Below are 26,690 nucleotides of genomic sequence, written 5' to 3' on the forward strand. Positions count from 1 at the left end.
TATGCATGGTCTAGCAAGACTCGAGTTGGTTTATATCTTACAAGTCAAGTTGAGTAGATAAGAGATGGTAAAAATGCAAGGATTCATAGGCTTAGCATTTCATCAAACATAACATGTGCATAAAGTTGACATCACAACAAGCAAGCAATTTGATCATGAAAACATATTAGATTAAGCATGAATCAATCCCATGTTGCTTTCCCCTAATTACCCATTAATCCTAGCTAAAGAAACTACTCACTCATCATCATGGGAAACATGTCATTAATGGTGTCAATCATCACAACAAGTATAAACATGATAATAGAATGAAGAAATGAACAATAAAGATTAAAGAGTAAAGTAATTATACCAAACTTGAGGTGATCCAAATAATAATGCAAAGAATAATAGAAGAACTTGATGATTGATGGAAGGTTGTCAATCTCCCAATAATAACCCAATAATCTTCAATTACCCAATAATAAACTCGAATAATAAGCTTGATCAATAATTAAAGAGAGATTAATGTGTAATTTGTGGAAAGATTAAATGATAATTTATTCTAATCTACTCCTAATCTAATCTAAGAGAATTTCCTCCTAAAAACCACCTGCTTGATTAATTACAAAATGGGATATTTATAGTGGAAATTAGGTGGATGCAATTAGGGTTAACTAAGGGCTAAACTGGTAATTACACTTTTGGGATTTGGCAAGGAGAAGCCGGTATTTTTGGAGAGAAGGGCTTCTCTTTTCGTAGCTTGAAGAAGACAACCGTGCTGTGAAGGAATCCGTGCGTATTGTGGTCGGGACGGGCGGATTCTGGGAGAAGAAGACGAGCGGATTTGCTAGAATCCGGGCGGATTCTGGTAGGGCAATCCGAGCGGATTCAAAGCAAGACGCTCGGATTGTGTAGTGTGGAGACGGGCGGATTGGAGACAATCCGCTCGGATTGTTCTTCAGCAACGATTCTGCTTCTTTTCTTCCCTTTTGCTCATTCCTATTTTATTCTTGCGGGATTGGTCTTTAGTCTTTGCTTCCTCTTCATACTAGTCCATCTAGTGTCATCAAGTAGCTTCCAAATATGCATGAGAGACGGGAATTTCCGCCTTATTATCTCCTTTTCTACAAAACATATGAAATTCGATAGAAAAGCAAATAGGAAGGTTTTGACGGATAAAATGGTCATAGAATGTTATAATAGTATGCAAAATAGGCTCAATTAGGGGACTAAATGTGCGCAAATAATGGTCACATCAAATATCCCCAAACCGAACCTTTACTCGTCCCGAGTAAAGAGGTGACTAAAACTAGACCTTTATTTAAACTAACCTAATAACATAACCGATATGAGACAATTAGCGGGTCTCACTCCACCCCTTCAACTGACAACAAGACAACCATGAGGTAGGATGCCTTCTTGCAAGGCAAGGAGGGGCTTGCCAAAATGGCGATACATTCAAACATTAAAGCACACAAAACAAGTAATGGATGCATCTACAAAAGAATAGCCACTTTCCTCATCTAAGTGGCGGAAATTACCTACAAGGGAAGCAATTCAAGGGTACACACTCCTTCATAGATGCAATTTGTTCAAACTACTAAGCCTAGAAGGATACCAATAAATCACCTCCAAAATGTGTCAAGCTAGGGTACCTTTGTCCTCAATCGTTAAATGCTTTTGTCAAGAGTAGACTCCCTATGGTGTTAGAAACACTGGAGGATCGCGGAATTCCCCCTCTTGCCTAGACAAGAAGAAGGGTCGTCCCCTCTCTACCATGCACAAAAATGGATACGGTGGAAAAGGGATCGATAGTATTTGAGTTTCATTTTGGGAGTTTGCTTTCATTGTTTTTGTTTTTCCCCCCAATTTCTTGTGGCATATATCATTTGAGAACATTTTCTTTTGCCATTTCTTTTGATTTGGCTTTTCAATACTTGACAACTTTTTTTGCATTTCTTTTTGAACATTTTCAAAGTCACTCCATATGTAGTGAGGGTGCCTTGTATTTGAAGCTTAGGAGTCTATTTTTGCTCCTCTTTTCTTTTGATGCATTTTGCAAACTTTCTTTCACTTTTCATTTCATTGAACTCAAATTGATTTCTTTTTGTGCCCATTCCCTTTGATGACAAAAATGTGGTAGAACATGGATGAATGATGGATGCATGGTTTAAAGGGTCACCTTGGAATAAACGGTAGCCAAGGAGTTATCACACCACAAGGTACTCTTGACTAGGCCTTAAACCATGGGTCAACGGATACTAGCATGACACATCCTAGGGTGTTTTACAAGCATTCTAACAAGCAAAGTCTTAAGAACAAAAGGCATCTACTAGGGCCTATATACACTTGTCAAGCTTCCCAAGTAGACGGTTTCGCAAAATTTCTCTAACATGCAACTACATGCCATGATGCAACTAGCATATAAACATCCTAATGCAAATGATTCTACCAACTAATATGCCATATAAACTAAATGCAAGTCCTAAATTCACATTGTTGTACCGCATCAATCAAAATAAAGCCACATAGTCATTAACATAAAGAGGAAAAAGGAGATTGGAAAGATCATACCATGCGGTCTTCAATATCCTCATGTCTCGGATGTGGCGTAGTCAATCAATGTGAAAAAGGATGAACAAACACAATATATACAAAACAATATATACAAGTCTACACTACAAAGGAAATGAACTTGTTTTTGGTTTTTGAAATTTTTCAAATTTTTATGGTTTTTGATTTTATGAAATTAAAGAACATATTTTTGGGATTTTTCGAAATTTTTCAATTTTTATGTATTTTTGGAATATAAATTCTCATCCCCCACTTTATTTTGGACATTGTCCTCAATGTACATGTAGGAGTAGGAATAAAAAGAAAAACATGTTTTTGGATTTTTGATTTTTTGAAATAAAGAACAAATGCAATGATATGATATGAATGAATGCATGCTCTAACTAAATGCAATTCTATATGACATATATAACAAATGAATGCAATCCAAACTATACTATATGATGCATGATTTAAACTATGGTCACTTATGATCAAACCTCCCCAAACCGATTTAAACACCATTTCTAGTGTAGAAAAGAATAGGATTGGTCATTAGTGACTATGCATGAATTTTAGTCTATATGCAACTAACTACATGAATTATATTAGATATAATACAATGCAAACTACACTATATGAACTAACTAATGTAAATGCAATATGAATTATAATACAAATGCATGCAAAAGCTACACTAAATGCAATGTAAATCCAAAAGAGAGAAAGGGAGAGATGGGTATCATACAAATGGAAGTGGTGAAGTAGGCCTCTTTCACTCATCATCCTCATCTTGATCATAGCCATAACGATGAGAACTTCCGGCTTGATCATATCCGGGCGCTTGGTCCCAATATCCTCCTTGGTCAAATCCATCTCCTTGACCCGAGTACCCTCCGCCTTGGCTAGAATGCCCTCCGTCTCCTCGACCCCAAGCTTGGTCCCCATAATTTGGGAACAAGAGCTCCGGTTGTGCCCAAGAGGGTTTAGGACCATCGGGGTCAATATACCCTTGTTGAGCCATGTTATAGTATTGGGGGTAGAGGGCCAAGTAGTTGTCTTCCCTCCCTTTATGCACCCCAAGGTCCACTCTATTCATGAGTGCCATCAAATCATTAATACACGGGGTATTGGGGATTGCCGGTTGAAATTCGGTATAAGGAGTAGGGTATGGCGGGATAGGTACGTAGGAAGGTGGGCGAAAAGGTACACCCGGCCCTCCACGAGGTGGTTGACGGTGTGGCTCTTCCCTTTGAGGGGGATTATCAAGAATTTGGATTTCAAGGAGGTAGCTTGGTGGAGGAGAGTATGGACTCAATCTTGGGTCAATGCCCGGTATCTTCCATCCCTCAAGGACCATTGAAGTACATCCCTTGGTGTGCCACTCCACACTCCCATCTCGAGTGTAGTTGCACCATCGGTGACTGTGGAAGATGGTATGCTCATCAATCAAGGTCCTCCCTTCAAGAGGAATATAGGTTCCTCGGGCATTGAACCCTGGGCAAAGGTGTTTGGCCAAAATTGTAATTAGACCTCCCATCACAAAGGTCTTGAGTTGGGTGGTCCCTTGAGCAAAATCATTGAACCTAGTAAGTATCTCAAGTGGCGTGTTGAAGTTATAACGCCTCACCGCTCGAACATTCAAATAAGACTCAAGAAAAGTTAAGTCGATGAGAGTACACCGATCTTGCTCGTACCTCCCATTGATGCAACCGGCTACAAAGCGTTCGGTGAATCGAATCACCGGGTGTTGGATAGCAAATGTATAGCAACGCTTTATATGGGTAAAGTCCCTCCCGGAGATAGCTTTCCAAAGAAAGTCCACATTAAAATTATCGGGCTTTTCGGTATAGTCGGTGGGTACTTCAAGACCGAAAACATAGGCAAATTCCTCAAGAGAAAGAACATGGTCTAGGTTGCATAACCTAAACTCCATGCCTACATTGTTGTGGGTATCCGCCACAATGCGAAGGCTACTCAAGAATTCAAGTGTGAGACTAAGGTAAGTCTCTTCATGGGCATGGAAAAAGCTCCCAATGCCAAGGCCATTAAAGAACATCTCGGTAGGGTACCTTATCTTAAGGATTTCCAACACCCTAGTATCAACAAATTGAGTAGGTTCGTACTTCTTACCTAGGAGTTCGACGAATTTTTCGCGGTGTTCGTCGGATAGGAAGATCACTTCTTGGAAGTTATTGAGTTGCTCAATGCCTCCTCTCGTCAAAGGTCGGGTGTTCCTTGGTAGTATTATCTCTCGCGGTGTTGAAGAGCTTGATCCCTTGCACTTCTTCCCGAATGATTCAATCAATTTCTTGGCCTTTCCTTTGGTGCTCATATTGGTGATGGGGATGTTTTTGAGGATTGGAGGGTGATTTTGAGGGTTGAGATGAGTGTTTTAGGGTTTGGTAAGGTGAGAAAATGAGGGAGAAGGGGGGTGATTATATAGAAGGAGTAGGGAATCCGAGCGGATAAGATTGGGTCGGACCCATTTTATCCGTAAAAACAGTACAATCCGAGCGGATTTAAGACGGGACGGGCGGATTGTCGACAAAGAAGACGGGCGTCTTTGGTAGAATCCGCACGGATTCTAGGACAGAGAATTTCTTTGGCTGGGAAGCAGAGAAAAGACGGGCATATTTTCTTCAGGACGCACGTCTTGATCTGGACGGGCGGATTTTCTATAATCCGCACGGATTTTGACACAGTTCAAAATCTTGCTTTCTGGATGACACACGGGACGGGCGTCCCGTGAAGAAGACGGACGGATTTTCTGGGACGGGCGGATTTTCTAGAATCCGCACGGATTCTTCAGCAGTTTCAATTTTTTCTTTCCCGCGGGCCCTGGACGGGCGGATTAGCTGGAATCCGGGCGTCTTTTTCTTCTCTCCTTCTCCTTCTTTTCTTTTTGATGAAGCAACATACCCCTTTTTCACTGATTTTCTCTTTTTCCTTATCTTTTTCTGAGATTTGCTCATAAAACATGTAAGATGACTCTCTCTCTCTCTTCTCTCTCATGCAAGAAGTTAAATGCAAATGTAAATGTACAATTTTATACAAAGAAAAAGGGTTCAAGAAATATCTTACAAACGGTGGTTTTTTTTTAGGTAGGACTCCACCAAACTAGTTCAATTTGTAGAGACTCTTATCCATAGAGCTCAAAGCTCTTAATAAAAGATCAAAAGCTTGTGAACAAGCTCCAAATAAGCATAAGTATGGGTTGCTCAATTTGAATATGAAACTTGGCCAAGGAGGCTTGTAGCATGCTCTTTTTCTTGGCTTCTCCTTAGCGTTAGAGCTTTCCCGATGCTTCAAGTATATACGCCCATGATTCTTGCCAAAACTAAGTATGAAGTGTGGTTCATTTCCATCCATGGCCTTCCACTTACCAACTTCTTCTTCTATTTTGGTGATGACGATAGCATTTGAATTTATCAATCCTTCATGAGTAGGAAGAGAATTTTCATGACTTTGATGATCGGGTATCATAGGAGTTGAAATCATGAGTGCCAAATCTTCACAAGTAGCCTCACGAGCAATTTTCTCATTGAGCTTTTTCACCAAATAGCTCTTGTAAGAAACTTTGGCCTTTTGAAGAAGGTCTAACATATCCTCTTCAATGATCATTGGCTCCATGATAGGTGCCAAGTGGTCTTCATGAAGGATAAAGGAAGGGCGTTCTTCTTCATGATAGGGTATCTCAAATGCCTCAAGGATAGGCTCCTCAAGCAAGGTGATTTTACGAATCCCTCCTCTAGGCTCATCATCATTATTGCTATCCTCACGCGAATCATAAATGGGGGCTTCCTTTAGCTCTTTTTCCAACACCCCAACGTTCAAATCAAAAGACACACCCTCATACTCACAAAGGTTAAGAGTATTTGGGTTGCTCAACCTCATGTCTTCTTCATCGAACACAACACTTTCATAGTCACAAGAGCTCAAAGAACTTGGCTCTTCCCACTTTTCATCTTCCATGTCAAATGTCACTACTTCAAACTCTCATTTATGTTCAATATCCAAAGAGCGGTGGTGAGTGTTTGCTTGGAATTCTCTTAATTGGGTAATTTGAATCCTCAACTCCTCTCTTTGGATAACAATGTCTTTAAGAACATTATCTTCTTTTCGGCTCTCTTCTAGCATTTGTTTGAAGAAGTTTTGTTGATCTCCCATCATTTGGAGAATCATGTTTTGGATGGGTTCATCTTTTTGTTGTGGGTAGGTGTGAAAGTGGTTGTTTTGTGGCAATTGAAGTTCATTGTGAAATGGGTACCGGGTGAGTGATTGATGTTGATATTGGGTGTGATAATTTCGGTGGGAAAAATTGGGGTAGTGGTTAGGATTTTCGTTGTACAAATAATAAGGTAGGTTTGTGTTGACTTGCTCCTCAAACTCCCCATACCCATAGTCATACTCAAAAGATCCACCACATACTCCATATGTCAAGTCTTGAGTCATCATCACTAAGACAAGGAAACAACTACAAGCATGGAAACTACACAAAAATGGTAAGAACAATCCTTGAGGAACAAGTTCCTCAAGGTGAAAGCATAATTAAAATAGACAAACAAGTAAGAACTTAATCACATAGCACCATCCCCGGCAACGGCGCCATTTTGATCCGGACGATGTCGTCACTCATCCAATCAAACACATTTATAATACTCAAAAAACAACTAGTTAGCGGTAAGTCGAGGTCGATCCATGGGACGGTGTGCTTTGGGTTCTAAGTCTATCTATCTCAATTTATGCTAGTGTCACAATTGATGGGGTTTGTAGATGTGTCTAGACTAATGCAAGCAATATAATAAACCAAGCAATAAAAGAGGGATGTAAACAAATGGTTAAAAGTGCTAGGATATCATGGGGTCATAGGGGATTCATGGTGTTGATCATACAAACATGTTTACAAGGTTGCAAGCAATTAATGTTGTGGAGGAACCGAGTTGGGTTATATCTTACGGTTCTTAGGAAGAGTTGGGTCCCGGAGCCGAATCGATTAGATTGTACAACACCTACAAGTCGACTTACTTTCCTCCTAATCAACTTTTATGCATGGTCTAGCAAGACTCGAGTTGGTTTATATCTTACAAGTCAAGTTGAGTAGATAAGAGATGGTAAAAATGCAAGGATTCATAGGCTTAGCATTTCATCAAACATAACATGTGCATAAAGTTGACATCACAACAAGCAAGCAATTTGATCATGAAAACATATTAGATTAAGCATGAATCAATCCCATGTTGCTTTCCCCTAATTACCCATTAATCCTAGCTAAAGAAACTACTCACTCATCATCATGGGAAACATGTCATTAATGGTGTCAATCATCACAACAAGTATAAACATGATAATAGAATGAAGAAATGAACAATAAAGATTAAAGAGTAAAGTAATTATACCAAACTTGAGGTGATCCAAATAATAATGCAAAGAATAATAGAAGAACTTGATGATTGATGGAAGGTTGTCAATCTCCCAATAATAACCCAATAATCTTCAATTACCCAATAATAAACTCGAATAATAAGCTTGATCAATAATTAAAGAGAGATTAATGTGTAATTTGTGGAAAGATTAAATGATAATTTATTCTAATCTACTCCTAATCTAATCTAAGAGAATTTCCTCCTAAAAACCACCTGCTTGATTAATTACAAAATGGGATATTTATAGTGGAAATTAGGTGGATGCAATTAGGGTTAACTAAGGGCTAAACTAGTAATTACACTTTTGGGATTTGGCAAGGAGAAGCCGGTATTTTTGGAGAGAAGGGCTTCTCTTTTCGTAGCTTGAAGAAGACAACCGTGCTGTGAAGGAATCCGTGCGTATTGTGGTCGGGACGGGCGGATTCTGGGAGAAGAAAACGAGCGGATTTGCTAGAATCCGGGCGGATTCTGGTAGGGCAATCCGAGCGGATTCAAAGCAAGACGCTCGGATTGTGTAGTGTGGAGACGGGCGGATTGGAGACAATCCGCTCGGATTGTTCTTCAAAGAACGATCTCGCTTCTTTTCTTCCCTTTTGCTCATTCCTATTTTATTCTTGCGGGATTGGTCTTTAGTCTTTGCTTCCTCTTCATACTAGTCCATCTAGTGTCGTCAAGTAGCTTCCAAATATGCATGAGAGACGGGAATTTCCGCCTTATTATCTCCTTTTCTACAAAACATATGAAATTCGATAGAAAAGCAAATAGGAAGGTTTTGACGGATAAAATGGTCATAGAATGTTATAATAGTATGCAAAATAGGCTCAATTAGGGGACTAAATGTGCGCAAATAATGGTCACATCACTGCTCAATATTACTGATGGCTCTTTTCAGTTGAGCTGATCGAGAAGGAGGAAAATACTTCTCTAAGAATGCTTTCTTCATACGTATCCAAGTAGTGATACTCGGTGGTGGTAGATAATTTATTAACCAGTCTCTCGCATTGCCTTTCAAGGAGAAAGGAAAGGCTCTCAGTTTTAATTGCTCATCTGTGACATCAACTGGCTTCATACCGGTGCACACAATATGAAAGTCCGAAAGATTCTTATTCGGATCCTTAATACTCGTCCCACTGAAACTTTGTAATTAATGTATCAAACCATATTTCAGTTCAAAAGTAACTCCATCATCCAATGCTGGAAAAGTGATGCATAATGGCTGAACAGCAAGATTTGGAGATGTGAGCTCCTTTAATATGCGGGTCTCTCTAGCCATATTCAATGACTTTTCGGATTCTTCGGAAATTTCAGAATTGTCAGAATCGGAATACAGGTCGTCGAACTCACTGCCTTCAAGAATGGCCACTATTGCACCTCGTTTGTTCTTCCGTAACCTGAAAAGAGTATGCTCAATCTCTTGGTCGAAAAGCTCGAGGTTCAGGTTAGAAGAACGAGTACTATGCATAAAATAACTTAAAAAAAAAACATTAAAGACTCTATACTAGCACAAAAAAATTAAACTATTGCCTTCCCCGGCAACGGCGCCAAAATTTGGTGAGCCGAAATCGTATGCTCCCAAAAATAAGCAATAAAGTCCTATTACCTTCAACTATATAGTAGAGGTAAGTCGGGTGTCGAATCCACAGGGAAGGCGATGTAATTAATGTGTAGAAAGTAAAGAGTACAAATAACAATAATAGGTGGGGGGGGGGGGGGGTTGTTGATTGAATAAGCTAATGAAAAATAAGACAATGTAATAAAGATGATTAATTCAGATGATTAAAGGTCTTGGGTCAACAAACATCCACTATCAACAAACTAATTGGTCTTCGATTGTCTTTAATTCAATTACTCTCAAGTACTTTATTGTGGAAATACAAGTTTCCTTCTTCCTCTTAAGTATAGTCAACTAACTCGAAACGCGATATTAGAAGACCCTAATTATTGAACAATCTAATCCACGCGTCTAGATTTAATCCAACAACAGCATTAACAACCCAAGGAAGCAATAAAGATAACGATCTTTAACACACGCGGTTAACGATTCGAATTATATGTTTAGTCTCTAGTTCGTCCTAATAATGATGAAACGCATACAATTTATTAAGGTAAGCTTTGCTACTTTAGTCTAGATTAATTGAACAATTATGGATTCAATATCTAAACATGCAATAGATTAAAGTAAACAATTACCAATTGATCAGATTAGCAAAAAGAAACAATAATCATAAAATACGAGCAAGAGACATAAACAATACTTGAGAAATAAAAGAAAGAAAGAAAGAAAGAAAAATCTCACAATTAATCTGAAGATAGCTTTAGTTCATCGATCCAAGAAAGGGAGGATTAGTTCCTCATAATTTGTAAGCAAAAGTAATTAGGGTTCAAGAGAGTTTTTCCCAAATTACACTTATTGAATAATAGTATGAATGATAATATCAACTTAATACTTAACCTAATAATAATAACTAATAATAATACTAATAATAATAGTTGGAATTAGGAAATACGAAAATAAAGCACAAAACCGACTTTGGCTTCCCGTGATACGCGCGACCCGCGACTAGGTCCCGCGACCAGCGTCAAGATCCCGCGCCCGCGAGAGATGCTGCCAGAAGAAACGCTGCTACTCTTCTTTTGTTCTTCTTTTTAGTTACACCAAGTAATTAGTGGTTGTTGGCTCTTTTGTGGACATACTCATGTGATATGTCGGGCCTCATTGTTGACTTTTCCTCCATTACGGCCTAATTTGCATTAGTGGCCCAATCAATCCATTTTCTTCATTTCCATTAGTATCCTTAGCTTAATTTGCAATTTGGGCTATTAAGTTCCATAAGATCAGCCCAAATCGACACTTATGTACCATACTAAATCCGTCTTATCATAAGGTGATACGAGTTTAGCCTTGTCAGAATATCAACATAAATGATCTCATATTTTCTACCATTCCACATAACTAATAATTGATGCAAAGAAGAAGGAATATTATAAGTTCTATGCAACCAACTCCTACCCAATAAGACATTATAAGTAGTTATACTTCTAACCACATAAAAAAGCATTGTTTTTGTACATGACCCCACTTTAATCGCTAGCGAGATTGTTCTCTCATAACATTCTTTGGTTCCAGCAAAACTAGTAACTGACACTTTAAAAGAAGTTATATCCTTTTCCGTTTTTCCAACCAACTGAAGAATAGCAATTGGGACAATGTTGGCAGTAGCCCTATTATTGATTAAGACTCTACTAACTAATCAGTTTTCCAATTTGACTTTAATATACAAAGGTTTGCAATATTGGCGCCCATTATGGGACATGGTGATCAATTTCTATAGCTAAATCAATCTTTTGTTGCCATGTCTACAACCAATCACTATTTATAGGGCACGAAGTCTGGTCCCCGAAATTTCTCCAGAGGTCTGCAGCAGATCTGGTCCCCGGAATTCCTCTGGATATCAGCAAGTAGATCTGCTCCCCAGTACAGTAGATATGCTCCCGGGAGATCCTCCCGAAATCAATAATAAATATACTCTCCAGAGAAGTAGATCTGCTCCTCGGAGTTCCTCCAGAATCGTGCAGCAGATTTGGTCGCCACAGTTCCTCTAGAAATCAGCAGTAGATCTGCTCCCTGGAGTTCCTCCAGAGTCATGCAACAGATCTGGTAGTCAGAGTTCTACTAGCCGCTACTAGGACAGGAACAATTGGTCCACTAGAAACCAACAGCCAGAGCTAGACCAGCAAGAGCCAAACTCCAGGCTTGGAGGTTGATTAGGACCTCCATAATCTCTTGACCAAAGATCCCTAGATGTCTTGCAGGTACTCTAGATGGGGAATTCACAACCTGACTGAGGCTATCTAGAAGTAAGTTGCAGAGAGACAATCTGGAATCGAAGAACGACCAGATAGACAGATCACTCAGGAGCTGGTCATCAGACTACATCCTGGAGGCCTAACATACAACCACCCTTCCATGTTGATCAGACTGCAGGCTACGTCAGGTAACATCTTAGTTTGTGGTTCTGTTGGAGCATAATTTCTCCTTAGTGCTGGAATTTTCAGCCAACAGGAATCAGAATGACAATCAGGAGCCATTGTCGCGCAACTCCAGTAATCAGTAACCCAGAGGGCATATCTCTACAGGACTATCGTCAAGAGATAACATCTTTGATACTGTTCCGCTTGTCCCTGACCCTCTTGCAGGACCGGGAAGCCTGATGGAGCAATAACTCCAAAGCAAAGGCACTTGATCAGGAGCACAATAAGACAAATAAATGCTGCTAGTAAGTTTTCAGTACAAGTAGGGCAACCTGGACCACCTACTATCACGTGGGGGCAAGGTCGAGTAAAGTAGGCTTCACGAATAAGGTTCTACCCTCTACAGCTCTGCCTGTTCTAGAATAATATACATGATAATAGCTGGATCAGAACTGTGCGGCCTTACATACTAAGCAGCAAAAAGGTGCCACAGAAACAAAAAAGCGTGAACATTCGACGAGGTGGATATTCATGATACCTAGAAACGCCACCATGATGCTCTCATCATAACATCGTACAGAAAAACTACACCATTAAGCTAGACCCGTAACGAACAGTGCTGACATTTTCAGAGTATACAGATAACCTTCATCAACAATTGATTGAATTTCTTAAAACTAACATGGCTGGTTGCGCTTGGTCCTACGATTATATGACAGGGACCAGACCGAGATGAAGAAAGGAAAGAAGCAGGATTTGATGCACCCTCAACCTACATATCTTTGACACCGTCTCGGGTCATAATCAATCGTAGGAGTTGTCTCAAAGGGGCCATAGTCGATGAAGAACAAAGCAAAGCAACACGTTTTTTCCAAATCTAAACCACGATTTTGAAACTTGAATTGCAAACTCGTTTCTCAAGGGAAATTCGATTGAAAAGATGTTTTGGAAACTAGAAGGAACGTAGATTCTGTATTTGTAAAAGGGAAGGATTATTTTTGAGGTAAGGGGCATGAAAAACGAGGAAGAAAAGGACTGGTCTGCGCTAGAAAAAACACGGAAACAGAGTAATTGAATACTCTAATTTTGTGTGAATTCGAGAGCTTTCTAGGGTTTGTTTTGCTTCAGTGTCATGTGTTAATGGTAGTATGATTTTTAAAGTGCTTAGAGGAGCAAAGGGGTTGAAGGTAGGAGGTATTTATAGTGGGTTTAGAAGGGGTTCAAGTACGGTTACCTTAGGAGAAGAGGAGCTCGGGTGTTGGTGTTTAAGGGTCAGATGCTAGGTTACTTAGGGGTTAAGTTAGGATTAGCGTAGGCTAGGTTTGAGCATGAAAAGGAAGCAAAAGGAGCCATCTTACAGGCGCCATAAGCTCGGGCTCATGCTCTGTTTTGAGCGGCTGTTTAGGGCTCGGTTTTGAGGGTTTTGGGAGATATTTGAAGAGGTTTCTTGGTGGGTAAGCCATAGGAATGTGGGTAGGATAGTTGGGTGTAGGTTAGTGGTAATGGGCGCAGTGGTTTGGGGTAGTTTAAGACATGATTAAGACGGCTTAGCTGAACACGGGTAAGGGAAGGAGTTGGGTTGTTTTATGTTTGTTTGGGACGAGATTTGGGATGGCTTTGAGAGGGGTAATAGATGGGCTTGGATGAGGGTTTGGGCACGGGTTGGAAGAGGAGGAGTTATTGGGCCAAATGTTGCATCGAAACTCATGCTCAAATCGCATAAAAAACAAGCTCAAAATTGAGGTGAAACAGAAGCTTAAAATCGTGTAAAAAATCGATTTTTCCAAAATAATGACAATCCCTGACGATGTACATGTTGCCCTTTCATCATCGTGTGTTTGATGGGTTTTTTATAAACTCCAATATCGACAGATACGGGTATCTACAACGGGATACTGACTCCCCCCGCGGTTGTTTTCCATATCAGGTTTTCCGCGTAACCAAAATGTCTTGTGTCATTATTTCCTTATTTCGTCCTTTACTTGATTCATATCGTTATTCCTTCACAAATCACATATAAAATAACCGCCCGATACGAGGCTAAAAAGAGTAGGTTACTTTAACCCTTCTACATTATGTTTGGTTGATTTTTACATAAACAGTGTCCCTCCCACCCGGGCTACCTCTATTTACCATTTAAATTTTATTTTTTATGAAATATAATTGCGTTAGACTTTTTAACACATACATTTATCATTTATAATATATTGTTCTATGATATATCTTGAAATTATGATGAGATGTAAAATTTGTCAACAAATTATGAGACACATTCATGTATTCTCCCATTGCTGATTGTATTACTTCCACGACATCCCCTATTAATACTATTACGTTCACTACTCCTTCGACTACTGTTGTTTCTTTGAATATTCCCGCTATTTTTATAGTTAAATTTCTTATTCCCGTTAAATTTATCATACTTGTATGTTTAAATAAATAAAATATTTTCATTAAATCGAATTGTTTGGTAATTTTTCATATTTTTTCCGTTATTCCTACTATTACTTTTATAACATTTGTTGTCAGTTGTCACTACTGTTACCTGATGAATTAGTGAAATAAAGTTAATAAATAATTGTAGTAAAATGATATGTATAGATAATAATTATTATAAAATGAACATTTGTTATATATTTCATGTACCTCCTATATAATTAAAATGTACTTGATGAATTGTTGAAACATATTTGGTAACTAATTAAGGTACACATGTGATATGTACCATTAATATTTATTATATTTGTACCTATTAGAGCCGGCAAAAATGACATGACCTTAAAACACGACATGAACCCGACACGAAATTACCGGGTTTAGGTTATGCTTAATGAGCCATTTAGGTATGTGAGTCAACACGACATGATATTTAATTGGGCCGGGTTTGGGTTAAGCTCTCTAGACAAGAACCCGACAGAAATGACGACCTATCTAGTGAGTGTGCAGTGGATCGAGTGAGGGAGGTAGTGGACCGAGTAGAGGTCCTTCGGCTGAGTACAAGCTGTACTCGACCGAGTGACTGGCACTAGGCTGAGTGGACTCAGCACTTGACCGAGTGCACTATGTCAGAAGGGTAATAGATAACTCGTGACTTCCTTTATCCTATCTAACCCTAATTCATTTCTTTCTTTCTCTCTATCACTCCAAACCCTCTCCCTTCTCCATAAAACCATCCTAAACACCCTCTCCATGGATTCAAGCCTAGATTTGAAGATTATACACCCTACTCCACTTCCTTCCACCTTGTGAGTAAGATCTACCTTTTATTTAACACCCTACTGATACCACTTTTGTAAAACCGCCGTTTATCAAGAAGCCTAAACAAGACCTTCCTTGACAAATAATGGTGATACTATCTCGATTACCATGGTAGTACATATAAAAAAGACCTTAAAGAAACTTTTTATTAACTCTTTACAAACTTATAGCGGAAAACAAAAGGTATGCAACTCAACTATTCAAAAACTAAGATACAACTGGTAGAAAACTACTATCATCTACAACAACAAAACCCTATGTCATGCGGCCTCCCCAAAACCCAGCAGCCAAACCAGCAACCATAACCACCTGAAAAGTCTCACTGCTCACCATTTGCCGGTAATATCAAATGGATCACCGCAGACACAAACAATAAGAGAAAACACAACAAACACACCACACAAGCTCAGTAACATAATATAACGAAAGTAAGACAACAAGTACAGTAAACATCACAGATATACACATAAATATCAACCTCCACCAACTTCTATCTCTGTCGTAACCAGTGGCTCTCATCGCAATGAGTAGTCGAGTTCCCATCGCAACAGGTAACCCACCCCTACCAATGCCAGACCGCAATACTGGACATCAAATCCCGCTCATTGCAACGAGTGAACCCAAGTTCATTAATGTGCACATTTCCCTTGCGACAGGAGTCACAAGGGGCGAAACAAGGTGGTTAAACCATCTCCTAACATGGCTCACAATATCCAATCCAACACCTCCAACAAACACAATCACAATAACCACAATAATGTACTCACCATGACGAACAATCACAAAACTTCAATTATTCATAAACTGTACTGAGTAGGAAAACTCTGCCTTTAATGCCATAACAACAGCAACCATCACGTCAATGCTAGCACGCATTAACATCGTCACCTACAATCATTAATTATGCCTTATTACTACATCACTAATAGGATTGAATCCGCCGATAAACAAGTATTCACAAACTTACCACGAAGGACATCGAGACTCCAACGGTGAGACAAATCCAACTCAATGAATCCGCGCCCAAGCTACGTCCTCCACGGAACGAGGTTCATGATGAGGGCCATAGAGGTAGTGAGAGGAGAAGAAATAGGGAGAGAGAGTTGTATTAGGTTTAGGGAATAAAAGAATGATTTACAAAATGATTTAAGTCGCAATTTCTGCGTAATATTATAACACGCTGTCACTTGATCACCCAATTAATCATGGAGCATACTCAGCCGAGTAGGCCGCACTTGTTCGAGTGCCGTAGACACTCGACCGAGTGACCCTTACTAGGTATAGTACTCAGTCTCGAATGCAATATAACTCCTCCTTCCATCTCCCCTTAAAGATCCCACGAGGTCAAGGGTCAGTCAACGAGTTCCTAATAAGGCGGGTATTACACTAGGAATTGAGATTGAGGTTCGTTCTAAAACACAAAAACAATGGTATCAACAAATGCTTTGGCCGAAACAAAAAAAACAAAACACTATAAAACTCATTACCACCATCAAATTACGATAGAACCCTAAGCATTCCTTTTCTCTGATAACAAACGCGATGTCTTTCCTCGCCAAACTGAGGATCTCAATCGTCCTCCTTCTCCCGCTTCATCCTTCTTTAATCAGATCCAGTTAAGTGTCGAATCCATGTATCTTTATCCAACTTTGCCTTATAGCAACCTCTCAGCCTGATCTTCAGCTCCTCAATAATAATCATAGCAAGCTTGCCTGGTCTTATAAGAGTAAACTCATACCTGCTCATGTTCCTTTGCTGTCAGACATGATAGATGCATGCGTTGATAACAGCAAAAATCAGGTCTACCTTGGTTTTCAGTCCCTTCCTCCGCAGGCTCCAATCAAGGATGTTATGGGTAGGTAACGAAACTCCAATCCATTGACTCACTAGTTCAATAACGACACTCGAAGAAAAGATGGTTCATGGTCTCAGATCCGAGGCCACAGATGCAGCAGGTAACCTCTGTAGATATGCCAAGTTTATATAGCTTATCTTTGGTATTCATATTTTGATGATAATAAACCCATGTCATAAAGCAATGCTTACGTATAGAAGTTTTATTTCAGACCATTCTGTGTCATGTTACTTTCTCCCCCTTATCCCTCAAGTACTTGTATCCACTAGCAATAGAGGTATTCGTGCCCTATGCTCAATTGGTTTTGCTGGTATGCTTCTTTGAAATTTTCCCTAACTTGACATACTTTCCTCCACTACCAACTAGATGAGGTAGGAGAAGAGTAAGTAAAAGTATGCCAGTTGTTCTCCTTAATGTAGATCTGATTAACCCATTTGACCCATAGGTGGTAAAATTTAAAAGCAATCCACTATACCAACTTACCTACTACTACTTTGTTCCGTAATGTCTTATCCTTGATCCCAACCCCCCCACCACCCCCCCTCCCTCTTTTGACTTACATATTTTTTCCCATGCGACCAGAGAGGTCTTAGTATATTCAGTTCTCTCATCCCAAATGAAATTTCTACATATAGCTTCTATTCTGTGTATAATCCCATTTGGCAGTATGAACATAGATGCCCAGTAGTTGTGTAGGGTTTTTAGAACTGATCTGACTAGGACTAACTTGCCTGCATAGGACAATTTCCTGGCACCAACAGTCCTAATCCTGTAAACCATCTTCTCAATTTGAGGTTTACACGGAAGAATCCTGTAAAGAATCCGGTTTTCACAGAAGAATAAAACACATAGAGGTGGTTGTCATTTAACGTGATGCAATTAGAGACGACACTATTTCTCCAAGTCATGTACCCTAAAACCTACAACTCGCGGATATATCGTTGGAAAAATGATATTTTGATTTTCTTCTTCGCAAGTTGGTCATTTGTGACTTGCATGCCCCAACTTGAGAGAGGTTGTTGGATTTAGTCTTAATGGGCCTTTACATTATTTTATTATTAAAATGGGCTTATAAAGCAATGAGAAAGGTAAGAAATTGAAAACCTAATTTGGTTATTCACACATAAAATAAACATCTTATACATCAATAAATAGTGTTTTGGGTCAAATTGTGTAGACAATGCAATTATTAAGCCCTTACGGGTATAATTAGATATGGTAGACGAGGGTATAGTATTTGAGTTTTTTGGACATGGACACCAATATTCAATACATAGTGTAAGGGGGGAATAGAATCCAATGCATTAATGTTATATTTGTTGAGGATGAAGGAGTAAAGAAGCAACAAGAGGCTTCATTTTGTGAGGGTGAGTGTATATATCTTCCCCCGTGTAAAGGAGCTTCATCACTCGAGTTAAATTGAGAATAAGCATCAAAACCGGCATTGAAGGTGCCTTCGGATCCAAGAACACTTGGTTAATATCCTTCCATGCATTTTCAACCTCAATGTTGAGTTTTTCACATGCTTTTGATGCGGTCACGCTGTACTGTTTCATGTAGCATTCGCCTGCTGATGGTATGTGGTCTCGTTGCCTTTCCAACTACGTTCACATCAACATTTCAATGAGACGGATTTAAATTTTAACTAAAAATAAATTTATAGAATATACATACCTCGTGTGATACAATGTCATCCATGAGTCTACAAAGGCGATATGCAGATTGTAGAACATGTGGTTCACTAAGTAACCAAAGGAAGGCATCCTCAGTTGCGGCTTCTCCCATTCCAACCAACGAAACCACAGCCATTAGTGGATAACCGGTGGATGGTACTGCCACACTCATGTACTCTTCCATCGTTGGCACCTTTTTTGTTACCAACCATTTTGCTTCATCTAAATACGCTTTCACTTGTCTTTTCATCTGGTTTAATTTAATTTACACAGTTAAAATTAGCTCAAAATAGTTCTTGTAAATTTAATTAATCGATGTATGTAATGAAAAAAATAATTTACAAATGCACGTTCAAACTTACGGCTTCTTTTGCGTAGCATATTGCGTAAGATTTCCCATTCTTAACCAATTCTTCCTCCATTTCACTAAAAGTATCGAGCATTGCTTGATAAAGTGTCTTCATGTATTCCGGGAGTTCATCCATGGCACTAATATCCCACCTAATAATTTAGCAACCATAAATTTTGAAAAAATGTTAATTAAAAATAGACATGGTAAAATTGATCCACTGAATAACCCGACCTGACACTCGAACTGAGGATTCGAGCATGATCCGTAACCCGAATTTACCCGAATCAGTTCCGAATAATCTGGATCCATGACCCAAATTTTTATTGTTCAAACGAACCATTATCCCTAAGAAACAATAATAATAGACTTGAAAATAACACGAACCTGAACCAATCCAATCTGACCCGAATTCTTGTCAACCAAAAAACAACCCGCCTTAACTAATCTAATTTGAACCAGACTCGTTTGATCGTTTTCCATGTGTAATTAAAAACCATATGAAGTGGTTGTCTCATAAGTATTGTCAGATTAATTATACATACGCCGTTTGCAATGTCTAATTAAAAACTTATTATTAAACCGTCTCATATAATAATTTGTTATTAAATTAAGCTAAAGTATCTACAATTATATTTGATCTTCAATTTACCTCTCAAACGCTTGTGTGAGACGCTGTAGCTCTTCATATATACCATATGCATCATAGGTATCATCAAGAACTTAAGTCAAGGCGATGACTTTGACAGCAAACTTTCTAGCCAAGGCATATTGAGGCTCATAATAAACTCCAAGTATCCAAAAGTAACACTCCGTTATTCTATCACGAGCGTACGACAATTTATTCTTCACATCAAGCTCTTTCCACCACCTAAACATGAAAAATCAACGAACTAATGCCAAGACAATATACTCGTATGTATCACAGGGGAGGACCTTAGTTATGCCCGACCTCCAATAACTTTTCATATTTTTGTGGATTTTTTGATAACTGCTACCACAAGTAAACCACTTTTTGAGAACTGCTACCAAGGTAAAAAAAAATTTAAAAAATGCTACCACAATTCTTGCTTCGTTAAAAATTCAGTACCAAATAATTAAACGAGCCTACTTGAATCAATCTCAGCCATTCATTTCAAATGTTTAGTTTAAGTTATATTTCCCATTCCTATTTACCCTTCCCCCCCTCTTTATAACATACTCAGTTACTCACTCCCTCACTTCCTTACACTTTAATCTCTTCAATTCCATTAATTCCTCTTCAATTTCTCATTTGTTCTTCCCTAATTCTTATTTCATAAATTAGAGCTATTCATTAAATCTTTCTCTTTGAATCTATTATCAGGTAACAATTCCTTTCAATTCATTCATTCTCTTTCCTTCTACTCTATTAATTAATTATTCCTGTTAAATCTCGCCTTTATTTTCAAATTAGGGTTTTACGAAATCTGGGATTATGGTATTTGAATCTTGTAATTAGGCAATCTAATAAACAAATAACTAAGAAAATCAATGAACAATCAAAAAATTGTACTACTAAACTAAAGGTAAAGAGTAAAGAAGGAATACAAATCTGAGAATGAAGAGCAGAAAATGCCGACAAAGGGCTTTTTCAGGTTAATAATGTAAAATGAGGAAGGTTAATGTTATTAGGTTAAATTCTTGCAAATGATTAGGTTAATTTGAGGAAGATGAAAGAGTAGAAGTGATAGTCCCTAATTTAAACCATGATAGTGGGTTATGATGGGTTATGAAGAAACTTTGTATTTTATGGGTAAGAAAGGGGAAAGGGGAAAGGAAAAAGGAGGGGTATTTTTGTCTTTTCATGTAAAAAATTAGGTTTCGCTATGAATTGGTACTGAATTTTTAACGAACCAAGAATTATGGTAGCATTTTTTAAACTTTTTTTTTATCTTGGTAGCAGTTCTCAAAAAGTGGTTTACTCGTGGTAGCAGTTATCAAAAAACCCTATTTTTGTGTCGACCCTCTTAACTCAATGATTGAGTCTTAAATATTTATATACAATTAGTATTAGTGCCCAGCTTCGCCCAGGCTACATTAATTTTTTTTTTATTAAATAAAATTACTTAAAGTTGCATAACTCATAAATTTATCATTAATATATTTTTCCATGACATATCTTAAAATTACGATGAAATAAATTTTGAGACAAATTCACAACTCCCACTATTAATATTTTACTCTTATTAATAAAACAATAATATTACCCGTAATCATTGTTACTTTCACCACTCCCGTCATAATTATTGTTACTGTCACTCATGCCGCATTAATATTGATAACTTCACTATTCTCACCGTAATTATTGTTACTTTCACTATTGCCGCATTAATAATGATTATTTCACTACTCCCGTTGTTGTTTCTACCACTTTAACTAATCTTCTATATAATTTAATTTTACTTTTACTTTAAGGAAATTGACCAACAACAACAACAACAACATCAGAGCCTTAATCCCAAAATGATTTGGGGTCGGCTGACATGAATCATCTTTTCGAACCGTCCATGGGTGAACGCACGCCTCAAAATGCGAATAAAAAAAGGGAAGATGAAAAACAAAAAGGAAGAACGAAAATGTAATGGAAAGTCAAGGTGAACTTAGGGGTTTTAAAATCGAATTCCGTCTTTCTTTTATAAAAACATAAAATTTAAATTGAGAGAAAAGATTAAAACGATTTTTAAAAACCGAAATAGAGTTAAGGATCCGGAATGAACCAGGTAAAATCTATAAGAAAGTGGTTGGTGAAAAAGTGTAATAAAGGGGAGAAAAATAAATAAATTAATTTTTTTAAATTAAATAAAAAAACACTAAATCTGTCACAACATCAAATACTAAAAATCCACATGTATCCTTTCCCTCCATTGTGCCCTCTCCGTCACCATACTCTCCTCAAGCCCCAGAACTCTCATATCGTGCTCTATCACTCTCAACCATGTCTGTCTCGGTCTTCCTCTGCCTCTAGGGACTTTTTCTGTTCTCCAAGTCTCCAGCCTCCTAACTGGTGCGTCCATAGGTCTCCTTCTCACATGGCCAAACTATCTTAGTAGGTTTTCCATCATCTTGTATATAATTTAATTGACCATGGTTAGAAAAATTATCAAACTTCTATATAATTTAATTTTAACCCAAATTATATAATATTAACATTGAGATCCCTAAATCGGGTCCATTACACGTTGTTATTGATTTAAAACTATATAGTATAATTAGTTTATATAACTTCTTTAATTACATTGAAGTCCCTTGATTTCTGGATTTAATATATAGTATTGATTGATTGATAAGAGAATAAAAATTAGCTCAAGTTGTAAAGGCTCTTTTACCCCCAACGATAAAGTTGGGGATTCGATTCTCACCAACGACATAAATGTGCTCATTTGAAGTTTGAACCACCAAAGAATACAATGCAATAGTTTAAATCTCAGCCTTTTATGGTTTCTTGACTCCCATATCCGCCACTAAATTAATAATCCTAGAGATCAATGACAAGGACAAATCACACACTAATGTGTAATCATAATACGAGTATTATTTTACAAAAAATTATTTATGGAAATTTTCATTGTGTTGCCTCGAGGTTTGGCCTAATTTTAATATATACGATCTCACAAGGTTAAGATAATTTTTTTGGGTGTAAACCGGGGTGTTTATATATCTTCGACAATTGTGTATAATCCCCTCGCCACGCGTGCTTTCACGAAGAGGTAAATGGTTAGCCAAAGATAATAATTACACTAAAACTTGGGAGAGACGGTCTCTCACTAAGTTATTGAGAGACCAATCTTTTGTACCCTTTTATTTATATTTCAATGGTGAAGTCATCCTTGAGCATTTTTTGCACTTTCTCTTTCAGTATTTTTTTGTTAACATATATTGTAAACTTTGAGTTAGAAAAACGTCTTTGTGAGACGCATGAAATATCTATTTTGCACTTTACTTTGTTGAAAAACGGTAAAAATTAAAACGTCAATTTTCAAGCTTTTACGGAGGAGTAATTATTATTATTAATGTTCGATTATACTGGGGAATAAATAGAATATTTTGATATGAGACATATAACTGAACTCAAGAGGTCTCAGGAGAGACCGTCTCCCACTAAATTAGTGGGAGATATAATAGGGAAAAAAGAAAATCAATAACTTCCTTATCCTATCATGTGAGAGGTCAGGGACCGTATCTCTAAAGTTTGTGTAACTTAAAAACTATGTATTGTACAGAATACTTACTTTGAAATGATACCGAGCTCTTGTATATGTTGCAGTTGCACCAAGTTAAAGTCTAACTTTGCAAACTTGAGAATAGCTTCATTGTGAAGCTCTATGTCTTGGTAAAGTGATATATACTCCCTTGCTCCAAGCCTTGGGAGGCTCTTTTGAACCGGGCACCGTAAAGTGTATAACACACGAGCCGCGAGAGACGGTGGAAGAGAGGGTACCTTGAGCTCAAGGGCCTTCTTAGTGAACCCTAGGGCTTTCTCCAATATAGTTTCTCCATGCAACCTAAGGTGTGTGGCTTCATATAAACTTAACAACCCTTCTACATCCGCGGTTACGAAATCCTTAAGCCCAACTTTCTTGTCTATGAACTCATTGAAAATATCTGCCAAGCAAACATGATGTGGTAAAAAAAAAACATGTAGAGTTAATAAGGAAACTCTCGTATGAGACGGCCCTTCGGAGAAGGTGCTTAAAGTCCGGTAAATTTATAATGTTTTACTACGTATATAAGTAATGTTAATTAGTCTTATAAGTCTAATACTCCTTAAACTTAGAGGATTATCTTATGTGTGAGTTGTGACATACCAGTTGAAACATTGTAGCCATGTTGCCGTAGAAGTCGAAACAAAAGGGCTAAGGTTACAAGTTCATAATGCTGGTGATTATTCTCGTCTTTAAAATACTCGAAAACTCGTCGCAACATATCTTGAATTTCCGTCTCAAAGTGGTACGCAATCCCCAAACGCTCAACTGTATCAATAATGCTCAACTTTTCACTTAGATGTTCAATGGTGAAGTCATCCTTGAGCATTTTTTGCACTTTCTCTTTCAGGATTTTGGCTTCTTCGACCCATACATGAACATTCTGCTAAAAAAAAAGGACAATTATTGTTAATTTAAATGCACGTGGGACTACAATTAAAATTGAAAAAAAGACGATTTTAAAAATGAGTTTTTATTTTCTCTTCGGATTGAACCTTATTGTCACAAGCATATGTGACGAAGAAATCCCCCCAAACGGAAGGATCGAAATTAGCGGACTGACGCTGCAAATTTCCTGCATTATTGTTTGATGCTATTGCTGCCATTTTTTTATTTTGGGAAATTTGTTCTGAATAAGAAATGAAGATTTTTGATATTGGTGATTATTTGAATCAAAGTTGCAAGTTATTTATAGGAGCAAAGCGATAAGATCAGGGTCCAATTATTTACGCAGATGGAGTACCTCTGTTGCATGTCAATGTCATGATCTTACGAGGGATACGAGAAGTGAATGCAATTTAATACAACGTGCGAAATTTGACAAGTACTTCATTAGGTGCTCGTGCATAAATTCCATTATGATGTCATTCCTAAGATTTATAACGACCTCTCCTCTAAAGTCGAGGGAAATATTAAATACTTGTAAAATGTATAGTCCCTAATTTGGGAGTCGATTATTATTGCCAATCAATGTTATATATTAAATTCAGAAACCAAGGGACTTCAATGTAATTAAAGAAAGTTATATAAATTAATTATAATATATAGTTTTAAATCACTAGCACCGTGTGATGGACCCGATTAAAGGATCTCAATGCAAATATTATATAGTTTGGGTTAAAATTAAATTATATAGAAGCTTGGTAATTTTCCTAAACATTTTTAAGAGACTAAAACATGGTCAATTTCCTTAAAATAAAATAATTAATTAAGATGGTCAATTTCCTTAAAATAAAATAATTAATTAAGATGGTCAATTTCAAGGAGACTAAAAGAAAGAAGATGCTTGGTAATTTTCCTAAATATTTATAGAAGACTAGAAGATGGTCAATTTCCTTAAAATAAAATAATTAATTAGTATAAACATGCACACTTATGGTATTAATTATTATCATCATAAAATTATATACTTCGTATTAAATTTAAAATCTATGCAATTTTATTAAACTTTATAGTTTATTAAATGTATAGAAATGTTAATTATTTAACATAAAAAAAATATAATATAAGTAGGTTATAAATAATTCAAGTTAGATTCCATAATATATAATATTGCATAATTCTTTCAATTTGATTTAATGCATATATATGTAATATATTTATATAAATACATAATCCTCTTAAAATTGCATGCCTAAGTAGTAAACATAATTTCGTCAGTAAAGAAAAGAATTGTAGTGACATTGGGTAGTTATATGATAGTAATCACTCATTTGAATAGTAAAAGTAACAATATTATCAGCGAGATTAGTGAAAGTGGTAGAAATAACAACGGGAGTAATGAAATAATCAATATTAATGCGGCAATAGTGAAAGTAACAATAATTACGGCGGGAGTAGTGAAATTATCAATATTAATGCGGCAGTAGTGACAGTAACAATAATTACGGCGGGAGTAGTTAAAGTAACAATGATTACGGGCAAGTAATGAAATGTTATTATTATTGTTTCATTAATAAGAGTAAAATATTAATAACAGGAGTAGTGAATTTGTCTTAAAATATATTTCATCGTAATTTTAGGATATGTTATAAAAATATATTAATGATAAATTTATTGGTTACGCAACTTTAAGTAATTTTATTTAATGAAAAAAAAATAATGGTAAGTAGAGGTAGCCCGGGCGAAGCCGGGCACCAATACTAGTATAGTTACAAAGGTACAACCTAATCACTACAAGTATATCTCTAACTAAGTCAACAATATAAACTAGAACATATACACAATTAAATAAGGAAAATGAGATGGCGACACTGGGTGCTACTCCAATTGAGTGACACCCGGGGTATTATTGTAATTTACTTATATATTTTGTGCTCCCTCCATCAAAATTCGAAATTTAAACTTGTTAGTGCTAAAGGGTATTTTAGGAAATTAACATTAATTAATTAATTTAAGATAATAATAAATAAATAAAAATTGATAGATTTTGAGCATTATTTGCGTGCGTTATTGATGGAGGTTTGTTAACAATACATGTTCGTTGCTGCATTCAATCCTTCATTACTAATGATCTTTCATGGCCCTATGACCATGATTTAACCTTTTTTATATTAAGAATAAATTATTTAATGAGTAGCATATAAAATACCTTGTTATCGTGGTACCTTCTTAGTAGTCGGAGCCCGAAGGTTTGAGTCTTGTTAACAAATTATATTTTAATTTTCGTTCGTACAATTGAACGTACTTTAACAACTATGAATCCAGTGAATGAAATTTTCTTAAGGTATTTGTCGTTTCAGGTTTGACAATAGAATTCTCTGTTTTTTTTTTTATAATTGGTAGACTAAGATAGGAGAAAGATGAAGATGTATTTGTTATGATATGTATTGTTTTATGTTAGATATAGTTTTAATAATTATCTTATATATTTTATTTTATTAATATAATAAATTAGTT

At 37.1% G+C, this 26,690-nt stretch overlaps 2 protein-coding genes across 2 annotated transcripts; both read right to left on the bottom strand.

Annotated features, from left to right (window-relative positions):
• Window positions 1–18,217: 18,217 nt before the first annotated feature.
• Window positions 18,218–19,212, bottom strand: LOC141621914 ((-)-germacrene D synthase-like). The gene is made up of 3 exons (XM_074438046.1): window positions 19,082–19,212; window positions 18,721–18,969; window positions 18,218–18,647 (listed from the first exon to the last, which is right to left on the bottom strand). Exons 1-3 carry the CDS (start codon window positions 19,202–19,204, stop codon window positions 18,357–18,359), a joined length of 663 nt encoding a protein of 220 aa, XP_074294147.1. The 5' UTR covers window positions 19,205–19,212; the 3' UTR covers window positions 18,218–18,356.
• Window positions 19,213–19,726: 514 nt separating this feature from the next.
• On the bottom strand, window positions 19,727–24,435 carry LOC141621915 ((+)-delta-cadinene synthase isozyme C2-like). The gene is made up of 4 exons (XM_074438047.1): window positions 24,287–24,435; window positions 23,895–24,174; window positions 23,319–23,691; window positions 19,727–19,939 (listed from the first exon to the last, which is right to left on the bottom strand). The coding sequence occupies exons 1-4, from the start codon at window positions 24,395–24,397 to the stop codon at window positions 19,792–19,794; spliced, it is 912 nt and encodes a 303-aa protein (XP_074294148.1). The 5' UTR covers window positions 24,398–24,435; the 3' UTR covers window positions 19,727–19,791.
• Window positions 24,436–26,690: the final 2,255 nt, after the last annotated feature.

Source organism: Silene latifolia, chromosome X (genome assembly GCF_048544455.1).
Source record: "Silene latifolia isolate original U9 population chromosome X, ASM4854445v1, whole genome shotgun sequence".
In the NCBI taxonomy this organism is placed as follows: domain Eukaryota; kingdom Viridiplantae; phylum Streptophyta; class Magnoliopsida; order Caryophyllales; family Caryophyllaceae; genus Silene; species Silene latifolia.

Excerpts from the sequence above, each read along its gene's own strand:
- LOC141621914 (XM_074438046.1), bottom strand. The coding sequence starts at position 19,204 with ATGGATGAACTCCCGGAATACATGAAGACACTTTATCAAGCAATGCTC. Across the intron at positions 18,970-19,081 it reads TATGCTACGCAAAAGAAGCC|ATGAAAAGACAAGTGAAAGC; the intron begins GTAAGTTTGAAC and ends AAATTAAACCAG. Across the intron at positions 18,648-18,720 it reads ATGACATTGTATCACACGAG|TTGGAAAGGCAACGAGACCA; the intron begins GTATGTATATTC and ends ATGTGAACGTAG.
- LOC141621915 (XM_074438047.1), bottom strand. The coding sequence starts at position 24,397 with ATGGCAGCAATAGCATCAAACAATAATGCAGGAAATTTGCAGCGTCAG. Across the intron at positions 24,175-24,286 it reads CATATGCTTGTGACAATAAG|AATGTTCATGTATGGGTCGA; the intron begins GTTCAATCCGAA and ends TTTTTTTAGCAG. Across the intron at positions 19,940-23,318 it reads GAGCTCGGTATCATTTCAAA|GTGGTGGAAAGAGCTTGATG; the intron begins GTAAGTATTCTG and ends TTTCATGTTTAG.